We start from the raw sequence: 21,713 nt of genomic DNA, 5'->3' as shown, positions 1-21,713 counted from the left end.
ATAAACAACTCCCAGACGTACAAATACAGGTGTGGTGAACGTTTGTATACAAGTCTTTGTCCAGACATGTGCTTTTTAAAAACTTGGGTAAATACACAGAATAGCAAAATCATGTGGTACGTGTGTATTTTAATTTTTAAAAAACTCCCAAATGGTTTTCCAAAGAGGTTGTACCCCCTTAATATTGCAACCACCAGGGTATGAGAATTCTGGTTTCTCCACATCCTTGGCAACACTTGATATGATTAAATTTTAGCCATGCTGACAGGTGGTGAGTAATATCTCATTATGATTTTAATTAGAATTTCCCCAAAGACTAGTGGTGTGAACTTGTATTCACGTGCCTATTTGCCATCTTCTTTGGTGAAGTGTTTCTTTGAATATTTTGGGTTGTTCCCTTATGTGTTAAGGGCCCTTTTATACTTTGGATAAAGGTCCTTTGTCAAACACATGCTTTGCAAATATTTTCTCCTGGCAGTGGCTAGTCTCGCCATTCTAAATTTCTCTAGAAAAGTAAAAGTTTTGAAATTTGGTGAAGTCCAATATTTCCACTTTTTAAATAAGTATTGTTTTTTTGTGTCATACCTGAGAAATCTTTGCTTAACTCAAAGTTACAAAATTTTTTCCTGTTTCCTTCTATAAGTTTTACAGTTTTAGGTTTTACATTCATCTACAAGTCTTTCAAATATGCTTTATGCTCTTGGGTGAATAAGTAAAGGTGGAATGCCTGGATCATATAGTAGACATACATTTCGTTTCTTAAGACACTGACAAGCTGTATTATTTCTGACTTCATTTTATCTCCTTAATTGGCTCATTAGCCATAGCATTTTGGTGGCTGCTTTAGAGTTTATTGAATTCATCTTTAACCATTACAGTGTATCTTAAGTGATGTTATAACAATCCCAGCATCAGAATCTGAGAAGAGTATACTTCCATCGCTCTCTCCAGGCTTTTGAGTCATTATGGACATATTACCTCTACATACATTAAAACCCCCTTACACCTTGTCACTATTGTGCTTTAAAAATTGATTAGCTTTTGAATACATTTAGTAACAAGAAAAAGTCCTTCTCTATTTAAGCACACATATCTAATTTCTGGTGCTCTTCATTCCTAAGAATCTACTGAAAAACCAAGAGAAAGCAGAAGTAGATTTTTAAAAAATGGAATTAAAGAAACTAGTGTCATTTTCCTTCTGCGTGAAGGACTTTCTTTAACAATTCTTGTAGTGAAGGTCTGCCAGAGGAAGTTCATCTCTCTGACAGATGGCCTCTTTCTGGTAGAGTAGAAATAGTCTTTTATTTTGTCTTCATTTTTGAAAGCTGCTTCTACTGGCTAAACAAATCTAGGTTGACAGTTTTTTCTTTCAGTTCTTTTAAGATGTTGCCCCAGTGTTCCCTGGCTTGCCTAGTTTATGATGAGAAATCTGTCATCCTTTTTTACTTTTTTGGGCTCTGTGAAATGTCTCTTTTCTCCTGGGTCTGCTTTAGGATTTTGTCTTTTATCCATGGCTTTGAGCAAGTTGATTATGCTGCACCTTGGGGAAGTTGATTTCATGTTTCTGGTGTGGTGCTTGAGGTTCACTGAGCTTCTTGGGTTTATAGGTTTAAAGTTTTCATTTAATTTGGAAAACTTTCAGCCATTATTTCTTCAAACATTTTGGTCCCTCTCCCTCTTTCCATTTCAGGGATTTCAGCTACATGTGTATGAGGTGACTTGAAGTTTTCCATAGTTCTTTTCACTTTTCAAAAATTATTTCTTTCTCCTGAAGTTTCACTTTCAGTACTTTGAATTGCTATGTCTTCAAGGTCCTAATCTTTACTTCTGTAATGTCTTATCTGCTGCTAATGCCATCTAGTGTGTTTTTTAATCTATTATAGTTTTAACCTAGGAACATTCTGTTTTGAGTTTCTAAATATTTTCCATTTCTCTAGTTAGCTTGTTGGACTTTTGGAATACAGTCATAATAAAGTTTTAATGCCTTCTCTGTTAATTCTAACATCTCTATCAGCTCTGGGTCAGTTTCAATTGACTAATTTTTTCTCCTCATTATCAGCCTACATTTTCCTACTTCTTGAAACCTGGTAATCACTGTACCCCCAACTTTGTGCATGTACCTTGTTGGTTATTGGATATTTTTGTATTTCTGTACCTAGTAATTGTATTTCTTGAGCTTCTTGGGATGCAGCTAAGTTACTTGAAAGAGTTTGATCCTTTTGGGTCTTGCTTTTAATGTTTGTTAGGTGGAACTGGGGCAGTGCTTGCTCAGTCTATGGATAATTATTCCCTATGACTGAGCAAGACTCTTTTCTCTACTGTACCAGTGGCTCATGAAATGATTCCAGTCTGGTTGGTAGGATCAAATGCTGTTACTGGCCCTGAGTGAGCACCAGGTACTGTTCCCTCTAATCCTCTCACGTATTGCCTGTAACCATCCTTTCCCTAGCCTTGGAAAATTTCAGCATGAATGCACACATCAGTAAGTGCTATGCTGAGTAGTTCAGGGGACATTCCATGGACCTTTGGGACCTTTCTGTGAAGTCTTTACAGCACTCTGTCCTGTGGCTTCTAATGGCTTTGGTCTCCTCAGGGTTCTAGCTACGTCTCTTCAAATCAGGGAGTCCACTGGGCTCTGCCTGGGTTTTCTTTCTCTGCAATGCAAACTGGAAATTCAAGGCAGTAAAAAAACTGAGGCAATCACAGGAATCACCCAACTCTTAGGGACTGAGTGCAGTGCCTTAAAAACTGTTGTTTCATGTATTTTGTCTGAGGGTTTTGCTGCTATTGTTTCAGGCAGGAGGGTAAGTCTAGTTCCTATTACTCTATCTTGGCTGCAAGGCAAAGTTGACATGTATCCATTTAAAAATTTTTTACATGTAGAGAAACATAGATCAGTTTGTATTTACCCCTTACATCACCCCTGCAACTTCTTTTTTCATTTAAAATGTTTTTAAGCCTATTTTTAGTAACTTCTGGAAAATAATCCATTGTATGATTACATCATACTTACTCATTGTCCTACTGATGGACATGTAGATTGTTTCCAGTCTTTGCTATTGCAAACAGTGCTGCAACCAACATTCTTCTGCACATCTCCTTGTATCATGTATAAGAGTTCCTCAAAGGAATACACATAGATCAAATTGCTTTCCAGTGGGACCATATCAATTTACAGTCTTATGATATATAGAGACCTGCTGTTCCACAATGTGCCAATATTTGATATTGACAAGCTTTTAAGTTTCTGCCAAGTTGTTAACTCATTTTTGTTTTATTTTGCATTTCTCTTATTTTTAGAAGATTGAGTACCTTTTCATGTTTTATTGGTCATTTGTTTCTTTTAGGAATTTTCTTTGCCTAAACTTATACTGTTATTTTATCATATTTTATTTGAATAAATGCTCAATATTTTGTATACTAATCTTTTATGTGCATAAATCATATATTATATAACGTATTTTATAATTATAAATGTAAATATTTTATAATTACACTTTATTTTATATTTTAGAACTATAGAGTATTACATATATGCAATTAATTTCCCTTAGGTTTATCCTCTGTCTGATAATATAGCACAGAATTTGATTTTTTATCTGATTAGTTTTATCAGCTTTTCCTTTTATGTCTTTTGACTTTTTGCCTTAAGAATTTCCTGCTACCAAAGTTATTAAGAGAAACTCTTTTATTCTCTCTTAATAATTTTAAAGTTAAATGTTTTACAGTTGGATATTTAATCTATTTGAAGCTTACTTTTGTATATAGGGCAAGGTAGGGCTAGAAAGTGCATTGTTTATATAAATAGCAAAATATTCTAATGCTATTTTTTGAACTGTCCATCTTTTCACCATTTAACCATATTGATCATATTGCAGATTCCAGAAGGATACCCAAGTCTGTGTCTTGAAATTTTTTCTGCTCCAATTAATCGGTTTTGCCTTTATTGTACCAACACTCACTGTTTTAATTACTGTTGCTTTATAATATCTTCCTATTTTGGAGGGCAAATCCCCTCTCTGTTACTCTTCTCAAACTTACCCTTCCACATCGGTTTGCAATCAGTTTCATGTTCCACGAAAATATTGTTAGTTTGATTAGGTTTGTATTGATCAATAATTAATTTGGAAATCATGATGATCTTTACAATATTGAGGCTTCTTATCTACTAACCTGATAATAACTCCTCATTTAGACAGATTCATTATGTTTTTCAGTAAAGTTTTGTAGTTTTCGAAAAACTTTTACACAGCTTTATTGAATTTATCCCTAATTACATTATAGTTTTGTTTGCTGCTGAAAGTGGGATCATTTTTTCCCAGTTGGGTGTTGTTGGTTTATAGGAAAGCTGTCAGTGTTCGATATTTTGAGAATGTATCTCCTCTGAGCTAAATCACTTAGTCCTAACAGTTTCTCAGTTGACACACTTGAATTAAAGTCCATCTTCTTGTCTTTCTTGCCTCAGCTCAGAATACATTCTAAATGACAAGTTTTTTAATGATTAGAGATTATAGATTTCTAAGTGACTAAATTGAGCCTGTGTTCTGCATTCCGGGGTTACAAAGCCCAGGAAACTATGCTCTCATGTGCCAATAGTTTTCAGCTGGTCACTGATAACCAGATTTTCTTTTCATTTGCCCTTTCCTCCAACAACAAAAATGAAATGAAATCTCTTCTGGCTGACTTTCATTAGCTGGGTTTCAGATTTTAATACATAAAGTTAATCTCTTGAACAGGTTTTCTCTAAATATCTGCGAGAAATAAATTGTTATATGCAAAGATACTCACTAAGCAAGCAGCTGGAAATGATGCTGAGATATGAGATATGAGAGCACCCAAGATCCAGGCGCCAGAACACACACCAGGACACGTGAGTGGGGAGGGAGAGTCCTGAGACTGCAGGGGGATTTCTAGAATAAAAGTTCTCCCTGCACAGCACACCTCTGCACCCATCTCTCCTCTCCTCTCTGCATCTCTTACTCCCTACCCATGGCATTCTGTGGGTTTTTAGCAATCCACCATACTCTGAAACACTCACTATGTCATTCTTTACATGGGAAACTGAAAACAACACAAAAACTGTGGTTTCCTAGCTCATGTGTCTTAATGGATAAATAATTCAAAGTAAGCTAGGAATAGTAGGCAAGAGAGACTTAATCTCCTGCATGCAGAAGGGCATTGCATAAGGGTGAGGAAGAGGAACCTTTAAGAACTATTCATGCTTTAATATGTACACCTGTCAGGCAGGATTCAAATTAGCAAAAATCATATTTTTACTTACTTTCTTTAGTTCCTCTGTTAACATTTTGGAATACACCATTTTTATGCATATATGCAAATCAACAAGGCAATCAATTCGTGTGAGACAATGAATGCTTAAAAAGGTAACAAAAGAACATTTAAAAATTTCAGATGTGATTTCCTTCAGATTTGAACAAGGAGGTACATTCAATGCTAATAAATTACAGTGAGTTGCAAAGATTAAATGCTTTCAGCCTGCTTTCTCTCCTTGTTCCATTCTATCCTACACATACCTGCCAGACAAGTCCTCCAAAAACACCAATTTTTGTAGGCCATTTTTCAAAAACTATCTTCCTGGCTTTCCGTTGCCTGAAAAACGGTTTCAAATGCTTTTGTCTGACACTGAAGGCTCTCTGTGATGTGAACACTCCCAAATATCTGACTCTTGCCCATTTTTTCCACTGGGTATAAGCTGTGCGATCTTGAACTTGTTATTTAAAGACCCATCTCCCAGTTGTACCAGCACAGATTCCATGCATTTCCTGGGCTCATTGACTGAGTCAGGAATGTTCTGAAAGGCTGTTACTGGGTCACATGCCAACCCTAGGAGGAAGGAGGCCTTGGTTAGGTTGCCAGCACCTTATTGCTTGGACTGAGTGCGAGAATAGTGGTGTCCAGAAGAAAACTGGAGCATTCTGATGAGAAGTTAGAAGGCCATACAACTGAGATCCATTACAATTGCCTTACCACACTCTGAACAAAATTGAACCAATATCTGTTCTAAAAATGAGGAAACAAATGGATTTATTAATTCTTATAGAGGTTTCTTCCACCACACTCAATTCCACAAGGGTTTATCAAGCAACTTCAACTGAAGGGCCGTACCATTTTAGAATGTAGGGAGTCTATATAGTCCTGAATCCATGCAGGACCACCATGGTTCTAGATCCTGCCAGGAAGCCCAATTTGCTGGATTTGTGTGTACACAAGCACATACCCTTTGAAGTGAGAAAGTATATAGTCCAATAATGTAACTTTTTATCTCAGGTTGCATAAATTTAAGTAACACCCCAAATGGCACAAAATGAATAGAACTACCTATTCAGATGAATCAAATAAGATATCTTTCAAGTTGCTGTTTTCCCCATTTGAAGGTGACATTTCTGATAAATGTCATTATCTGTTTGTGAAAAGACACAAGACCAACAGTTTTCCCTGACTTAACGCTATAGCCATATTGTCAAGAATTTTTTTCACAAATCTGTCACAAAATTTGACTGAAAGCTTCCATAGCAAACAGATTCATCAGTCTGAGGGTTATCACCACCAAGTCACTTGGATTCTAAACATCTTCAGTGATTTCTTTCCACACATACCCTTTCCTGGTCTAAACTTTCATTACCCCTGTTCTATAGTGAAACCATATTTGCAAATCCCTCTTGGCCATAAACTGCTAAAAATCAGGGACTTCTAACTTTGGTTTCCCCAGCGCTTGCCACTTTGCTCGATGTGTGGGAGCATGGGGAAGTTCAAAAAGTGCACCTATGAATGCTATCAATCAATCCATTGATCCACACCATGCACAAATTCTGTAATAAATATTAGTTCTTTTCTTGTATAACAAAGATAATAGAAACTTCCTGCAATAAACTAAATTCCAAGGGAAAAATGAAGGCAGGAAAGTAGCTGGTTTATTTGTACCTACTACGTGACAAGCACTGGTCTAGGCATTTTTATATATACATCATTTCACTGAACTTTCACAATCCTGCAAATTCTTGTAGACTCGAAGATTTGGTTACTTGCTAAAGTAACAAAAACTCAATGGTGACCAGACCATGAGTCAAATCCAGCATGTCTGACTCCATGATTACCATGTTCTCTACCTCCATGTATGTGTTCTGAGATTCATGAGTATGTAGGTGCTATTAAGAAACATCGAAAATGTCCATTTTAAATAATATTTTAAAACATTGGTTGGGCAACAATAGAAGCAAAAGCGGAAGGACAGTGTGACAGCAAACAGATCGTATGGGAATACTTTGGGAACTCTGGTGGTTGAGAATTGCTTTTAAATTAATATTTCATAAATTACAAGACTAAAATAAAATAAATTAACAGTTCCATTTGCATTACAATTCATAGTTCACAAAGCACATGTGAAAAATACAAATAATGATGGACTATGGTTGTAACTCATAGGAAAAGTGGTACAAGGAAATGGAATGAAAAGGAGTAGTAACCTACATACACAGGCCATCTTCTTTACAAAAAATTAACCCCAGAGTATTCTGACACCCATCTTCTATTTGGTACATTAAAGAATGAGAGCCATAAAAACATGAATTATCGATAGTTGAGGGTTTTGAAAAGCAAACTAGCTTTAGAGCAATATTTGAGGTTGTGTTGCTAACAAGACAGCTCAACTTGGTATGTGGTTCCTGATCACCAACTTCAGAGACCATTCCATATTCATGCGAAGTGCAGAGGGAACCACAAACTAAACCTCAAAATGGAGTTTAAGAAAAAAATAGCCTTTAAAAAAATTTCCCTTCCTAGCAGAAGGTGGACGAAGAGGAAATTTATCCTCCCACCCTCAAATTCCCAGAAAGCTTTCTTCTAAAAGGTTTTACTGATTTTAGACACACAGCGGGACCCTCTTCTCTGAGACTCCTGTTTTTCCATGTCATAATACAGAAAATAAGCCGCCGATCTGGAGAGTGACACGGGCCTCAAGACTATTAAACAGATGCGGTGAGGCCTGAAGCAGACCCTTGGTCATCAAGCTGCTTCCCTGCATTTTTCAGAGCTGGGTTCTTACCAGAGGCTGCCTCTTTAAATGAGGCTTTACTGTGACCAAAAGCTACTACGCTCTCTTTCAAACCAGCTCCTTTCTAGTCTTTCTTTTTTTAATTTAAGTATCGTTCATATACAATCTTATATTGGTTTGATTTCTATGAGCCAAGGCAGACACAGATCATTTAAAAGCCTTCAGATCCCTCTTAAATTTAAATCGCCTGTAACCTTTGGATAGTAGATTTATTCTTGGTGATAGGTTTAGTTAAAATACAACCATCTTAAATATATTCTTAGTAAACGATTACAATCTGTGCTCTCGGGTAAATCCGGGATAAACACCCTTTCTGTTAACCATAGCTTTGCTTCCTTTTTTACGTGCCACTTCAGCATTTCCGAGAGAAACCCCAGCTTTTTCTAGAGCCGCTGAACGAGCGCGGACCAGACGCCCCGCTCACACTCCCTCTGTGCTGCGCAACCCGGAGGTCAGGTGACTTAATGCCAAAGAAAAGTCAGACTGGGGATTATTAGCGTGTGCCATCACGCCGCTCCTCCCCGGCCCCGCCGTCAGGAAATCGTTTAAATACCCCGTCGCCGCCAGGCATCCCATCCCGGGCGTGCGCGAAGGGCCGCGTCCCGGCGCAGGGCGAGCACGGAGCGGGGAGCGCAGCCGCCACCGCCACCGCAGGGAGGACCGGCGGCAGGAGGGGGCGCGGCGCGGGCGGGCGGCGCTGCGGGCTGCGCTCCCCGCCACCGCGCTCTCGGCCCGGTCCCGGAGGCCGCGCCACCCGCCCGCATGGCTTCTCCGGACGACCCTGCGCGCGCAGGTAAAGTGACGCGGTGCCGCTCGCTCACCTGGAGGGGGACCGCGGGCCGGAGCTCTGCCCGGGCCGCGACCCCCCGAGAGGCGCCCCGGCCGCCCAGAGCCCCCGCCTCCCGCGCCCCGGCCCTGCCCCTGGTCACCCCCGCGCGTGCCCGGGGCGCTGCCGCCCCCCTTCCACTCCTCGGCCGCTTTTGTTCAGGACTGGGGATGCCTGGCTGGAGCAAGTTCCTCACACCGCCCGCCGGGGAGAGCGCAGCGGGCGGGCTGCAGTTTCCCCCCAGCTGGTTCGTTCTTTCCCCGACTCACGCGACTTCCCACTTTTTCTCTTGTCTCATTTCACTTTTAAGTAGTTTTGTTCTAAATGTTGGCCCTCGGATCTATTTCATAGACTTGTATCCACGAAACCAAGAGGCGGATCCCACCTTTGGTGTCCCACCTATAGAGTCCTTTGAATAATGGCCTCCTTATTTTAAAATGTGTGTTTGCCAGACTCTAGATTTTTCTTTAATCTCTTACTTGAATTTAAAATCCTCCTCGGTCTTCAACTCCCAGGAATTCTCTATCCTTGTTCTTCCATAACCCAGACCGGTTCCTCAATAAATGTTTGTTGAACACACAAATGCATGCATGATAGATGCCCCCAGAGCACACCGAAGCTGCTTCTAGTTTTTGTTGAGGTTGGAAAGACTAGGGAGAGAACCAGATGTACAGGCGCAGAACCGCATTCAGCTACTTAGATGCATGTGCTTCGTATTTTATTTCTTGGGCTGGGGCATGGATAGAGCGTGAATGTTAAAATCTGTGGCTTGAGCAGTAGGGAGGAGACGAAGTGTCTGGAGGTAGGTCAGAAGACAGCTAAATGATCATTGTGATGTGCGGGGTTTGGGAGATTTTCCTGGATGGGAGATGGAAGAGATGGAAGAGAAATTGTCTGGCTACCCTTCCCCCTCCCCCATATCTATTGTTTGGAAAAACAGAAGGGAAATAAAGGGATAAATCCTACCACTCCCCATCCCACCTATCCCCACATGGACCTCCTGCTCTGAGAACCTAACTGACAAGATGTTGGGAGGTGTTAGACCAGACTTTACTACCGAGGAAATGAAAATGTCCTTAGGAAGGAGTCTATCTCCTTGACTTTGAGAGGTAGGCCACGAACCTGTAGGTGAAATCTTCTTGACTTCCTACAAAAGGGGCATGGCTGCTAAGGTGGAGATCTCCTTGTCACTTTGCAGAGAGGTTGAACATGTTCAAGCATCTGAAAGATGTCCTCATGTCCATTCCTACTCTGAAATTCTATCAGTCAGAGGAGGGTTTCTTCATTTTAAAAAGGGGTTTAAAATAAGTTCCCCTTTCTAACATCTCATTTAGTGTCTGTAACCTTTTGGACACACCCACCTGCCCCTTTTCTGTAAGAAGTGCTAATATGTGGAACTTGTTGGATGGAATTTTCACCTCTCCACCCCAGACCAAGTTACCATACTCCTGCATCTGATTTCCTGCACTCACTTCCCAACTGGTGTTTTCACAACCACTCTTGCCTTCTACCAACCCATCACCAAAAGGTGGCCAGAGTGACCTTTTAAAAACAAATCAGGTCCTGTCATTTCACTACTAAGAAACCTGCCTTGGCTTTCCAGGAAATCTGCAGTCCTTACTTGGTTTCCATGCTATGTACATCCATCTCTACCTGTCCCTTCAACCGAGTCGTGCCAGTTCTGTGCCTGCCTCCTTGCACTGCAGCCACACTGTCTCCTCTTGTTTCCTTGACAGACTTTCTGCCTGCAGGCCTTTGCATAGGTTTTCTCACTGCTTGGAAGGCTCCTTCACCAACCCCAACTCCAGTTACCTCCCATGTATCCTTCAGATTTCAGCACCAAAGTGAGGTAGATCAAACACCATGTTATCCACTGTCAGTACACCCTGTACCTTCCTTTCTCTTTGGCATTTCTAGCTGTGATCATTTCACCAATGTCTCTCTCTCCTCCCTTAGGCTATAAGCTCTTGGGCAGATCACACATCTGTTGAGCTCAACAGCTCATCTTGAACACCTGACACAATATCCAGCACATAGTAAAATCCAGCCTGAACACTTAACACCTTAGTGATGAATGAAAGACATACAGATTCACCAGATGCTTCAAACTGAGCAGAAAAAACTCTCCATGATGACATCTTAGGAATGTGTTCATCAATTTAGATGTGTTAACTGAGTTTACCTTGTAAAGTTTAAAAAAAAAAGGTGTTTGTATAGCCACTTGCATATAACAGAGGTTTATGTGTATTATGACACTATGTTATGAGCTTAATTGAAAAAACTGTTTCACAGGGAGAAAATTTACAAGACTACTGAGGTCATTTGGAAGAAAAAGAGTCCTGCTGGTAGAGGGTAGCTATCTAACTGTTTCTGCTACTGATAAGCAGTCTAACAGGGAATGAGTCAGAATTGTCTGTCTGATGTGAATATGAGTAAAATCTGGTTTGTGTTCACACAGATACTAGAGACAGAAACAAAGAAAGAGGCTTTGAAAGTCTGAGCTGAGGAGTGGTACCATCCATTGCTTCATTGTAGTGAGCCAAGTGCCTATAGCCATGAGCACGTCATTTCATGTTCTCCCTTTGTTATTCGGGTCTCATTTGCACTGCATAGCGAGGATGCTGGCTGGGAGCCCTGACCCTAGAGACCAGCTCAGGCCCTAGGGCCCCTTAGGTGGCATGTCACCTGTCACACGCCCTTCCCAGCCCCCTGCGTGCTCAGATAGGTCTGAGGTGGCAACCTGCCTTCCTCATAAACTTCAGTAGTGCTGCGAGCAGAAACAGTGAACGGGTGAACCGCTTCAAGGAGCACCCTTGTTTGAAAAGCGGGACCACCCAGTTCTATCCCCACATCCACCAGAAAGTGGTGGCCAGCTGTGGTTTTTCTTTCTTCCTTTCTTCTTCCCTCCCTCTGCCTCCCAGAGGGTTTTCTGGTGCCCACTTCATTTCTTTTCCTTTCTTACAATACCTCTGTTTCATAAGAGTCCTTCTCTCTTTTCAAGATTGTCCCCTTCTCTGCCTCTCCCCTTTGTCCCTGTGTTTCATCTCTTCCCTCCTCTTCCCCTGCCCGGGCCCCTCAGTTTGATTGTCTCTGCAGAACAAGTGCTTGACTGACACTCCTAATGCTCGGCCACCCTCCAGAAAAGTCCCTCTAGGACACACTTTCTTGGTCCCTGGTCTTTTCTCGGCTTGTTCAACCTCTGCTCTGAGTTCTGAGGATGACAGAGCAGGGGTGCTGCTGAAGACAAGAGAAGACACATTAAACAATATGTCTGCACTGGCATGTGGATTTCTGAGAGCTCTTCTACTTCTCACTACTGATGGACCTTTAAAGCTGGAAGGGCACGTGGAGTCCCTCTTCACCGTGAATTTCACAGATTAGGGACACGAGGTCCGGAGAAACAAATGCCTGTGCAATCCATCTAGTTTGTGTTCACCCGAGGTCTCTGAGAGCTGGGCCAGGTGCCTGCCCAGAGGCCATGCTGCATCCATTCACCATGGGCTTCCCTCATAACTTTTGAGGAACTCTCCAGAAGATGCTGGTGCAAATTACACATCATTTTCTCCTTCCCTTGCTGAGATCCCCTTTGCCAATTGCCAGCTAATTTGCAGTCACCATGCCTTGTTTAGAGGCACCGATCTGGGAGAGCCGAGGCCGCTTTAGAGAAAAGCAGTGCCTGGGACAGCACAACTTCATCTGGAGCCAGAGGAAGGCCCACCCGGCGTGGGGGGCTGCTGGTCTCGCAGTCTCAGAACTCACGTGGTCCCCTTTTCTGTTTTAGCTTTTCTGTGCCCCGTGTCCCACCTGATACCAGAGCCTTGCCTGGGGGCCTAGCCTGCTGCTACCTGGGGCCTTTAAAAATAAGCATTTAAAATGGCTAAATAGACTGTTAGACTTTATACTTAGTGATATTGTAAACATGCAACTCCAAGAGCTCTCTCAGAAATACTTTAGGACAGCTTCCTACTTCTAGTCCAGTCTGAGAAGAAGGATCAGCCCTGCTCCGAATTTTGATGCACAGCACCCTGGCCTGTGAGGATGCAGGCAGTTCTGCATGAGGCACAGCAGCCACCCGGTGATGCATGGCATCAGGTGGAGCGTGTGGGGAGCCACAATAGACCTGGGTCTGTCCAGATTTGCCATAATACATAGGAAGAGTTTCATCCACAGCCAATCTGTGTCAGAGGCTGATACAGTCACAACCACTCTAATGAAAAAAATAAAACACCTAAAAGTGCCTGCCATATCGGTCCTAAACACATTGCCTTTCCTGACTGCCCCTCACTTTGCTGTCCTGCTTCAGTAAACAAAAACACCTTGCATTTCATGTGCTTGTCCCATCCCAAGTTCTATTTATTCTCAGAAATTCCAGACAAGAGACATCGGGCCTCCACACTTGCAGTCTGCCTATGTCTCCCTGCCACCCTGTAACCTTCTGAGACATGCTCCATTGTATCACAGAGCCAGCTATATTCTGTGGGCAGTGGGAGTTCATCCAGCCCGGTGGTTCCCAGTCGTGGCCTGGCCAGAATAATGATGATCAGCTGAGATGGGAGCCAGCCCTCCGGGCCCCTCGTGTTATGGAGGAAGAGCCCCAGGCTGCCAACACATATGCAAGTCATACAGGGTCCCATCGCTAGACTCGCTCAAGGCCAGACCACTAGCCCTCAGTCACTTGGCAGCGAGGAACCAGGCCCTCTCCACGCAAGGCCTTCCTTTCACTGTCCTGTTGGCAACATCACTGCTGTTTCTGCCTTTCCCACCATCTCCTCCATGTTCCTCCTCATGATTGTTTTCTTTTTCCTTCCTCTCATATGAATTTTTTTCTAAGAAACAGGACTAACTTGTCATAGACACAGGCAGGACTAACACCGCCATATAACAGGCAGTGTCTGCACAGGATGCTGTCAGGGGCAGTTAGAACCCCCACCCTTCTACACCCTACATGTCAAGGCTCTCCAGCCCATTGACCTGAAATTCCCTTGTTGTTGACACCTGCTGGAATACCACACCCCTGGTGGAGGTAATGTTTTTCAAATGTTTTCATCCAGGTACACTGGAGTGAAAATGAAATCATTGAGATGAGGCTGTGAGAGGGACAGAAGAAGGATCTTGAGGTTATTTAGTGGAGGCCTCTACCAGCTCCTCCCCAGCCGGGAACCAGAATGTGAGAAAGATGGGAAGGAGGAACTAGAAAACCAAATGCATGTGTAGACACATCCTAGGTGTGGGCTGGACCTTTCTTAGGCCTTTGCCTATGCTATTCCCTCTGCCTAGAATGCCTTCCTCTCCCAACCCTTTCTCTTGCTATCTTCAACTCATCCTTTTGGACTCAGATGCCAATTCCTCTGCAGGCTTTTCACTATCCGTCCTCCTTTCCCACCTTCTCACCATGCACCTCAGACATGTACTCTTCTGTGTGTTTCCAAATCATTCTTCACTTCCGCTGTCTTAAGACTAAGTGCTCTGTATTATAATCACCTTTACTTGGCAGCAGGAGTTCTGTAAACTCAAGGTGGAGTCAGCAACACAATTTGCTCTTGTCATCTTTTATTGATCTAAATCCAAATCTGAGACTATATTCCACTGGGATGGCAGGAAATTCCATGTTAGTTCAGACTAGGGCCCTGGCCCCCTCCTTAGGTCACACAGGAATCTGAGAGAATAAAGTAGTGCTTGGAAAACTAGGGAGGGGCCTTGAATTTTTAATGGATTAGGGTAGCATTGATGCCCTCATTGTCTGAGCCAGAGAAGACCCTTGAGATCCAGCAGCCATCTGTTTCTGTACCATACACAGTCACAGGTTTCTTTGCTAGGGCTGTAAAGCCTGGGACCAGGGGTAAGCCCCCTTTGTGCTCTCCCTGGCATCGTATTGCCACCTCTGGGCTCAGCCAGGGACCAGGGCACAGCCTCCACTCATAAAGCTGCAGGCGTTTATTCCCTGCTCTCTTCGTCATCCCCATTCCTCGGGGCCACCTCGTTTAATCTCTCCAGTGACTAGACTGTCAGGAAACAGAGAAAAATTCTCCTTTACACTCTTCTCTTTTGGACATTGTCAACACCCACTGGAGAAAGAAAGGTGGAAAGCCCAGACACATTCTGGAAGGGAAACATCTAGGGAGAACAAACGTGAATGATTATCTCACTAAATCATCTTGCCATGCTTGTTTGGATCCCCAAAGGTATTTCCTGGGCCTCGTACTTCATCCACAGTATGTACTTAATGAAGATCTAAGGAAAAAATGAAAGTTGAATCTTGGCTGGCCCAAGGCTGCCACTTAAGGTTTTCCAGGTTGTGCACTGCACAAATCTAGAGGATTCCGGCTCAAACAGATTTGGTTTTTATTACGCAGTTTTCTGGCAGATGGCTAGTAGTGTCTTGGAGAGAGGTAACTGTTTTCTAATTTTACAGATTTTTAAGATCTAGTGGTGGCCCCCACCAAGGCCTGTACCTGTTTCTTTATTTCCTTACTAAATTCCTTAAATCAACAAGTAGTAAAACATAAGAAGCAACATTGATAAATCAAAATCACATTTTGTTTGATAAAGATTCTGTGAGGCATTTTCTAACTTTATTAATTCACCTAAGCCACATTTCAAAGCTTAATATTTTAAATTGATAAAAATGAATTTCAAAAGAGTAGCAAATAAGGGAAGAAGCAAGAGTCAGAATTAAATAATTTCTGCTCATTATAATTGAATGCAATATGCAAAAGAGTCAATATCATGTCTGCATAACTTGTGGTTATTTGCAACTTCTGATTATTTGTAAATATTTGTAAGTAAACTGTTCCAAAATAGTGCTTCTTAAAAAATAAAATCTGTCTAAATCTTTCTTGATGCAGTTTGAACCCAGTACTTCTTATTTTATCTCCACTAAGGATTGAAAATAAAATTTTTCTCCAACTTGGCTAGGGCAGCTTGCATCTATAGGAAGACAGTTATCAAAGAACACATTTGTGCTCTTAAAGAAAATACTCTACATTTGTTTTTGGTTTTGTTTTTTACAGATCTTATGGCAAAGGAGCCAGTGGAAGACACAGACCCTAGCACTTTATCCTTTAACACGGTAGGTTACAAATATTACATTAGTGGTGGGGACTCTTGTTTTTCCTTTTTTCTCTTTGTTATCTCTTACCATTTTTATTCCTCAGTATTTGCATGAAGATTAGACACCCTCCAAGATAAGATTTTTCCAAGATAAGTTTCTTTATCATGGTCATCTCTGTGACATAATAAACTATGGATTTCTCTAGGCAAAAAATGGCATTAGATTCTGTCCTTGTTTTGCACATAACAAAAGCGAACTTCTTAGATTATGTGAGGTCTTTGTGTACTTGTCTGCTTTTAGTTTTTTCTTCTCCAAAATTCAAAATATCTAACATGTGATTGCACCAAAAAGCAGGACTATGTTACAGTACCTGGGGGCTGCATCTGTGCCAGATGGACCCACGCGGTTTGATTTACCTGGGTTGCTGCATTTAATCCCCATAACAATCCTAGAAGGTTTAGGCACTGCCTAGTTTCCAGATGAAAAGCTAAAGCATGGGGTGAGGGAAGTTGCCTAAGTTGGAAGCGGCCTGGGCAGGATTCAAACCCAGCAGCTGGCTTCACCTTCCTGCTGCTCTCCCCACATGTGCTCTGTGGCACATCTGCTGCTAAGGCTTCCCTGTGACCTGACGTATGTTCCTTTCCATCCTCCAAATGACCTATGAGATGGTGGAACCAGTACTTCATCCCCGTTCTACAGATGAGGAAATGAAAGTGAACTGAGTTGTGTGAACTCACCCAGATTGGAGCCCCGCTCTCCTGCACAGCTCTTCCTTGTCTAGGTAAATGCCTGGACAACATGGCATGGGTCACTCTGCATACAGTGTGAGACATGCTCCTTTTTTACAGTGTTTGGAGCAATGAAAAATCTGATGAACTAATTTAGTTAGAATGACATAAAATACACTGAACAATATAATTGCATGTCTTTAAGTCCTTGGTGATTCAAGAGGAATGTTTTCATGTCCTTTAGTTACCACTGCACAGTTTGGCAAGAGGACAGCACAGGGGGTAAAGCCTTGACACACAGTGGAAATCAATTTGAGGAAATTCCCTGCCCCTTACTTCTCATAAAAACAGTGCCGATTGACCCTGTGGTCACTTCCTGTCATTCCGCTGGCTGGTCTGTTCCTAAGCCTTTGGGTTCCCTACAGTGTTACTCAACTGGCCCAGCCCTTTTCCTCCCTACCACCCCACCTGGGATATCTCAGTCCCCCACTCACTTCTCTGACACCAGCTTCTCTCTCAGAGCTGTCTCCTTCTCTCTCACCCTGGGTGACAGCTACCTCTGCTCACTTCTTCATGCTGGGGGCAAAGTGATTTCTCCAAACCTTCCCCATTTCAGTCTGCTGGGGCTGCCGTAACATAGTACCATGCGCTGGGTGACTTAAACAATGCAAGTGTATTGTCTCAAGCTCTGGAGCCTGTCTGAGATCCAGGTGCTGGCAGGGCCATGCCCCTCTGAAACCTGTAGGGAGGACCCCTGTCTCGTCTGTCCCAGCCTCTGGGGCTGTCGGCAGTCCGATGGGCTCCTTGGCTTGAAGCTCCTCTGGAGCCGTCTTTCCCTGTATCTGAGTCTTGGTGTCTCTTCTCTGACAAGGACACTGGTCATATTGGGTTAAGGACCCACTCTATTCCAGTATGACATCATCTTAATGAATTACATCTATAATGAACCTATTTCCAACTGAGGTCACATTCAGAGGTTCTGGGGCCTAGGACTTCAACGTGTCTTTTTGGAGTGACACTTTTCAACCCACAACGTTGCTGCTCTCAGGATTAAACATGTTCCCTTGTCATGGCAGGTGAGGTTCCCCATGACTTACTCAGCAGCCCTCGATGAGCCAGCTGCGTGTAGTTATTCACTGCTCTTCCCTAGGATAATGACTTGCTGTTCCCGCCAGGAAGGAAATTCTCAGCTTCCTCACCTAATGAGCTCTGTGCGCCCCCCCCTGAGTTAGGGCATACCCTGTCTCTGAATTCAGCCTCTTTGCCTTCCCTTGGGACCTTCAGTCACATCCTTCTGCATGGCTCAGTCCCTGCGTTTTCACACTGTGCCAGAATTGTCTGCTTGTCTGATTTCCCTCAAGACTGACCATCTTCTCATATGCAGAGCTGGGCACAAGGCAGGCAGCAATGTCTGATAGGCCAATGTCCCAAGGACCTAGAATGGCTCCCTACCTTTGCCTCACTTCCAGGGTCTTCTGTGTAAACTGGTTCCATTATTTCATATCCAGCCCCCTCTTCCTCTTCCTCTTTCTCCATCCAACGTGCATCTCTGCGTCAGGCTGATGGTCTTCTGCTCCTGTCACTCTCCAGGCTGCCTGGACTTGCTCCTTCGTGTCTGCCATCTGCAATTGCCATGCGCCTTCCTGTCAGTCATCCGAGTCCTGGGCATCCTTCAGGCCGAGCTCCAAGGTCTGTCTCTCCAGGAGACCCCCCCTTGCTGCAGCCTGTTTGTTCATTCATGCAGACTTTGGGCAGGTGTTTAATTAACACTGAGTCAAAATCTGGGGATGCAAAGATCATAGTTCCTTCTCTTGAAAACCTCAGCATCCATCTGAGGAAATAAACAAGAACTTGGCCTGATAAATGTTACAGCAACAAGTGTGTTTTCCTTGCTCTGGGGAGAAGAATTGAGAAGGATTTCATGTGGGGGAAAACAATTTGACTTTTCTGTTCTTCATGATTAATGGATTTCTTTTGTGGAAAGAAGGTTGGAGATTTCTAGAGGTTCTGAAACTTTACTGCCCAGCTCCAAAGGAACTCTAAGGAAAGGTGTTCAAAACAAAATCCTTGGTTCCACTTTTCTTTTTCTCCTCTATCAGAGGAAGGCTTGGGGAGACCTACAGGAAAGTTGGAAGGTATAACTTTTTTGAAGGCTGGAGGGCAGTGGATACAAAGGCCCAGGTGGGTGGAGAGTAGGAGCTGAGCTGGGGGCAGGGGGCCGGATGGGGAAGTAGGACACACTCTCACTCTTTTCGCAGAAGTGTTCAGAGAATGACTGCGTTATTTAATCTGAAGTAAAAGTTTCCAGAACAATTGATACCTGCAGGTAGGTACCAACAAAGGAGAAATATGTGATTGTAAGAGCATTTGTTATTTTGAATTCCCTCTAACTGTGCAGCCCCCTACCAATGCATTGAGGAACTGTGCATCATTGTGCGTAGTGAGTAACTGATCTGTAAGTCTATGCAGTCAAAAGGATAGTTGCCTTTTGTCCTACTCAACCCAGGACAGAGCTCCACAAAAGTGAGAATTGTCCAGAGTACATGCTTGTTGACCCAAATGAATGTCACAGAATAAGTGAGAAGAAATGGGTCTATCCCTGTAATTCATGAGAATAAATGCTCTTCAATTTTAAAGAGCAAGAAGTAGATTAGAGAGAGTAATGCTACAGAAAAGAAAGGAAGTGTGGTTCTGAGGAAATCAGGGAGGATTATTCTGTTTCATGTTCCAACATTAACTTTAACTTCTTGTCAACCTTGATTTTATTTTATAAATTGAGAATAAAACAAGCAGAGTGGATCAGGCTTATTGATAAGTCCAAAACTAAAAACTTACAAGGTTTTAAATGAATATCATAACTTCCCCAATACAAAGCTTTCCATTCACCTTGATCTTATAATTGACTACTGTGTTTAAAAATAACTTTCCTCTTTTGTTGGTTTCTACAGCCAGACAAATACCCCATTCAAGATACGGGACTCCCTAAAGGTATGTACAGTTAATAAAACTACTTGAATTTGTGATTATTTTAATATCTTGTACAAAGCACTAGTCAAGATAGTTTTTCTTATTTAAAATTACAAAAAGAAACATACTGATCATTTAATTCATGACTTACTAATTATCTCAGGCATAAATTTTCTTATTAAACCTATAAATTGTTTCATAACAAATTATACATTAAATTCCTATGGTGTTTTTAACATGCATAAAATGAGAATAGTCTGGACTCTGGGTTGTAAGTGACGGAAACCTAATTCAAATTAGTTTTACAAAGAGGGAAGAGATATATTGGCCTAGGGCCTTTGGACATTGTTGGATCCAAGCATTTAAGTGATGCCCTTCGGCTCAGTTGCTCTCTCATGGCTCTCTCTTCTTCTTTGTAGTTTCCACTCTTGGGCAGATTTTTCCTACATGGTGGGGAAGATGGTCCCCACACCTTTGACTTTACTTGGCACCTCTCAGGTGGCAGGGAAGGAGAGTCTTTGCCCTGGCTTCCAGAGCGGTATTAGGGACAACTGTGATATGGGCCGTTTGTGTCGTGTGGCTGTCCCTGATCAGCTGTTGTCCTCAGGAAGGCGGAGGACTGCAGCCAGGTCTGTGCCCTGTGGTTGGGTGGGGGAGGGTGGAGAGTGAGTTCCACTCAGACTGTGAGAAAGAGGGTTTTCTTACTTGACCAAGAGACAAGAGATACTTATTATGTCCCAAAGCAATAAAAGCTCTCTTTTATAAGCCAGAGACTAATGTTTTAGGCATAGTAGGTACCATAACAGGGCTAGGCCTCAGTCTTTCTGAATTCCTCCTGTGGGACGATCTGCAAGGCTGTCTCCACTACAGAGGCCAGGTACTGGTTGTCCCCTTGGAGCATTTACCTTGTGCTCTGATGACAACCCAGAGAGGAGGAGTGGGAACCATCAGATCTGACCAGTTTCAGAGAAGGCAGGGGCTCACTGCTTCCTGAGAGGTAGGCCTTCCCTGCACACATAATGTGGGTTTTCCCGGCAGTTCTCACGGTGTTGGTAGTCATAGCGTCCCCTGACTGGAGGGTTGGGAGTGCAGTCTCTGCCAGGGCCCCACCTGTGGTTACGTCTGGAGTTATGCCAAGTCTCCCCTCCCACCATTGCAGCCTCTTTTCCCTGCTTCCTGCAATTACACCATTAGAATTTCATTCCTTTAGCAATGTGTGCATGTCCTGGGAGTGGCAGTGGTGTAGGCAAAAGAGATTGAAGGCTAGGTTTGAGTCCAAATCTCAGCTGTACTAGGGAAGGCTTCTGACAAGTTTACATCCCCCTTCCCTTTTCCAAGAGTCCTGAATCCTCTAATTCTCCAGTTCAGCCAAACAGTGCAAGCCAGGCAACCCAGGACTGATGGGAAGCAGTGCTCCTTAGACTGCAGTGTGCAATGAAGAATCATTTCAGCACTTGCTTAAAATGACAATTCTGGACCCAGCTGCTCCTGAAATCATGATGTGGTGGGTCTGGGGTCAAACCCAGGAACCTGCATTTTAACATATAACTGAGTGGTTGGACCACAGACTCACTTTAAGAGCCTGCCCAGGAAGCTAAAGCTTTTGGTTTGCCTGCCAGTGAGGATAGCAGAGAGAACCAACCAGCAGCCATAGGGCCCTGCTTTGCTCTGAGTGGCTCTAGCAGGTGACAGCTTCCTGTCTGCTGCATACGGAGGACAGTGTTAGTATCCACTTCCAGGGTGCTAGTGAGAATGCAGTGAAATGCTTCTGGAAGGGTGCCTGGCACACACAAGCAGCAACAGGGGTGGAAAGAAATCTAACCCAAGAATTGTGAAAAATCAGGGCTGAGGATGTCGAAAGCCCCCCTAGCAAAGTGGGAAGAGTGGAAGTGGAACCTTTTTACACAAAGACTGAGCTGCAGTGACTCTGGAAATCTAGTGTCATGGCTGGATCTGTCTGAAAATCTTTTTTACTACCCTTGAATGTGATTACCTGTTTTGAAGAAAAAAGATTATTGCTTAGCAACTTGATACTACAATAACTGTACCATGTCCTAGAATTTGAGTTTT

General features: G+C 42.9%; 1 protein-coding gene across 4 annotated transcripts in view; it reads left to right on the top strand.

The window, feature by feature from the left end:
* Positions 1–8,430: 8,430 nt before the first annotated feature.
* The window catches only part of EDARADD (EDAR associated via death domain), a 91,694-nt gene continuing 78,411 nt past the window's right edge, over positions 8,431–21,713 (top strand). The window contains exons 1-3 of one of the 4 annotated variants that reach the window (XM_037007308.2): positions 8,431–8,522; positions 15,908–15,966; positions 19,625–19,664. In XM_037007308.2, coding sequence (XP_036863203.1) covers positions 15,913–15,966; positions 19,625–19,664 — 94 coding nt within the window. In that variant the 5' untranslated portion in view covers positions 8,431–8,522; positions 15,908–15,912. The other 3 variants (XM_073241259.1, XM_037007307.2, XM_037007310.2) reach the window with 3 other exon arrangements.

The sequence above is a fragment of the Manis javanica genome, chromosome 7 (genome assembly GCF_040802235.1).
Source record: "Manis javanica isolate MJ-LG chromosome 7, MJ_LKY, whole genome shotgun sequence".
Taxonomy (NCBI): Eukaryota; Metazoa; Chordata; class Mammalia; order Pholidota; family Manidae; genus Manis; species Manis javanica.
This window is presented reverse-complemented; position numbering and strand designations above follow the sequence as displayed.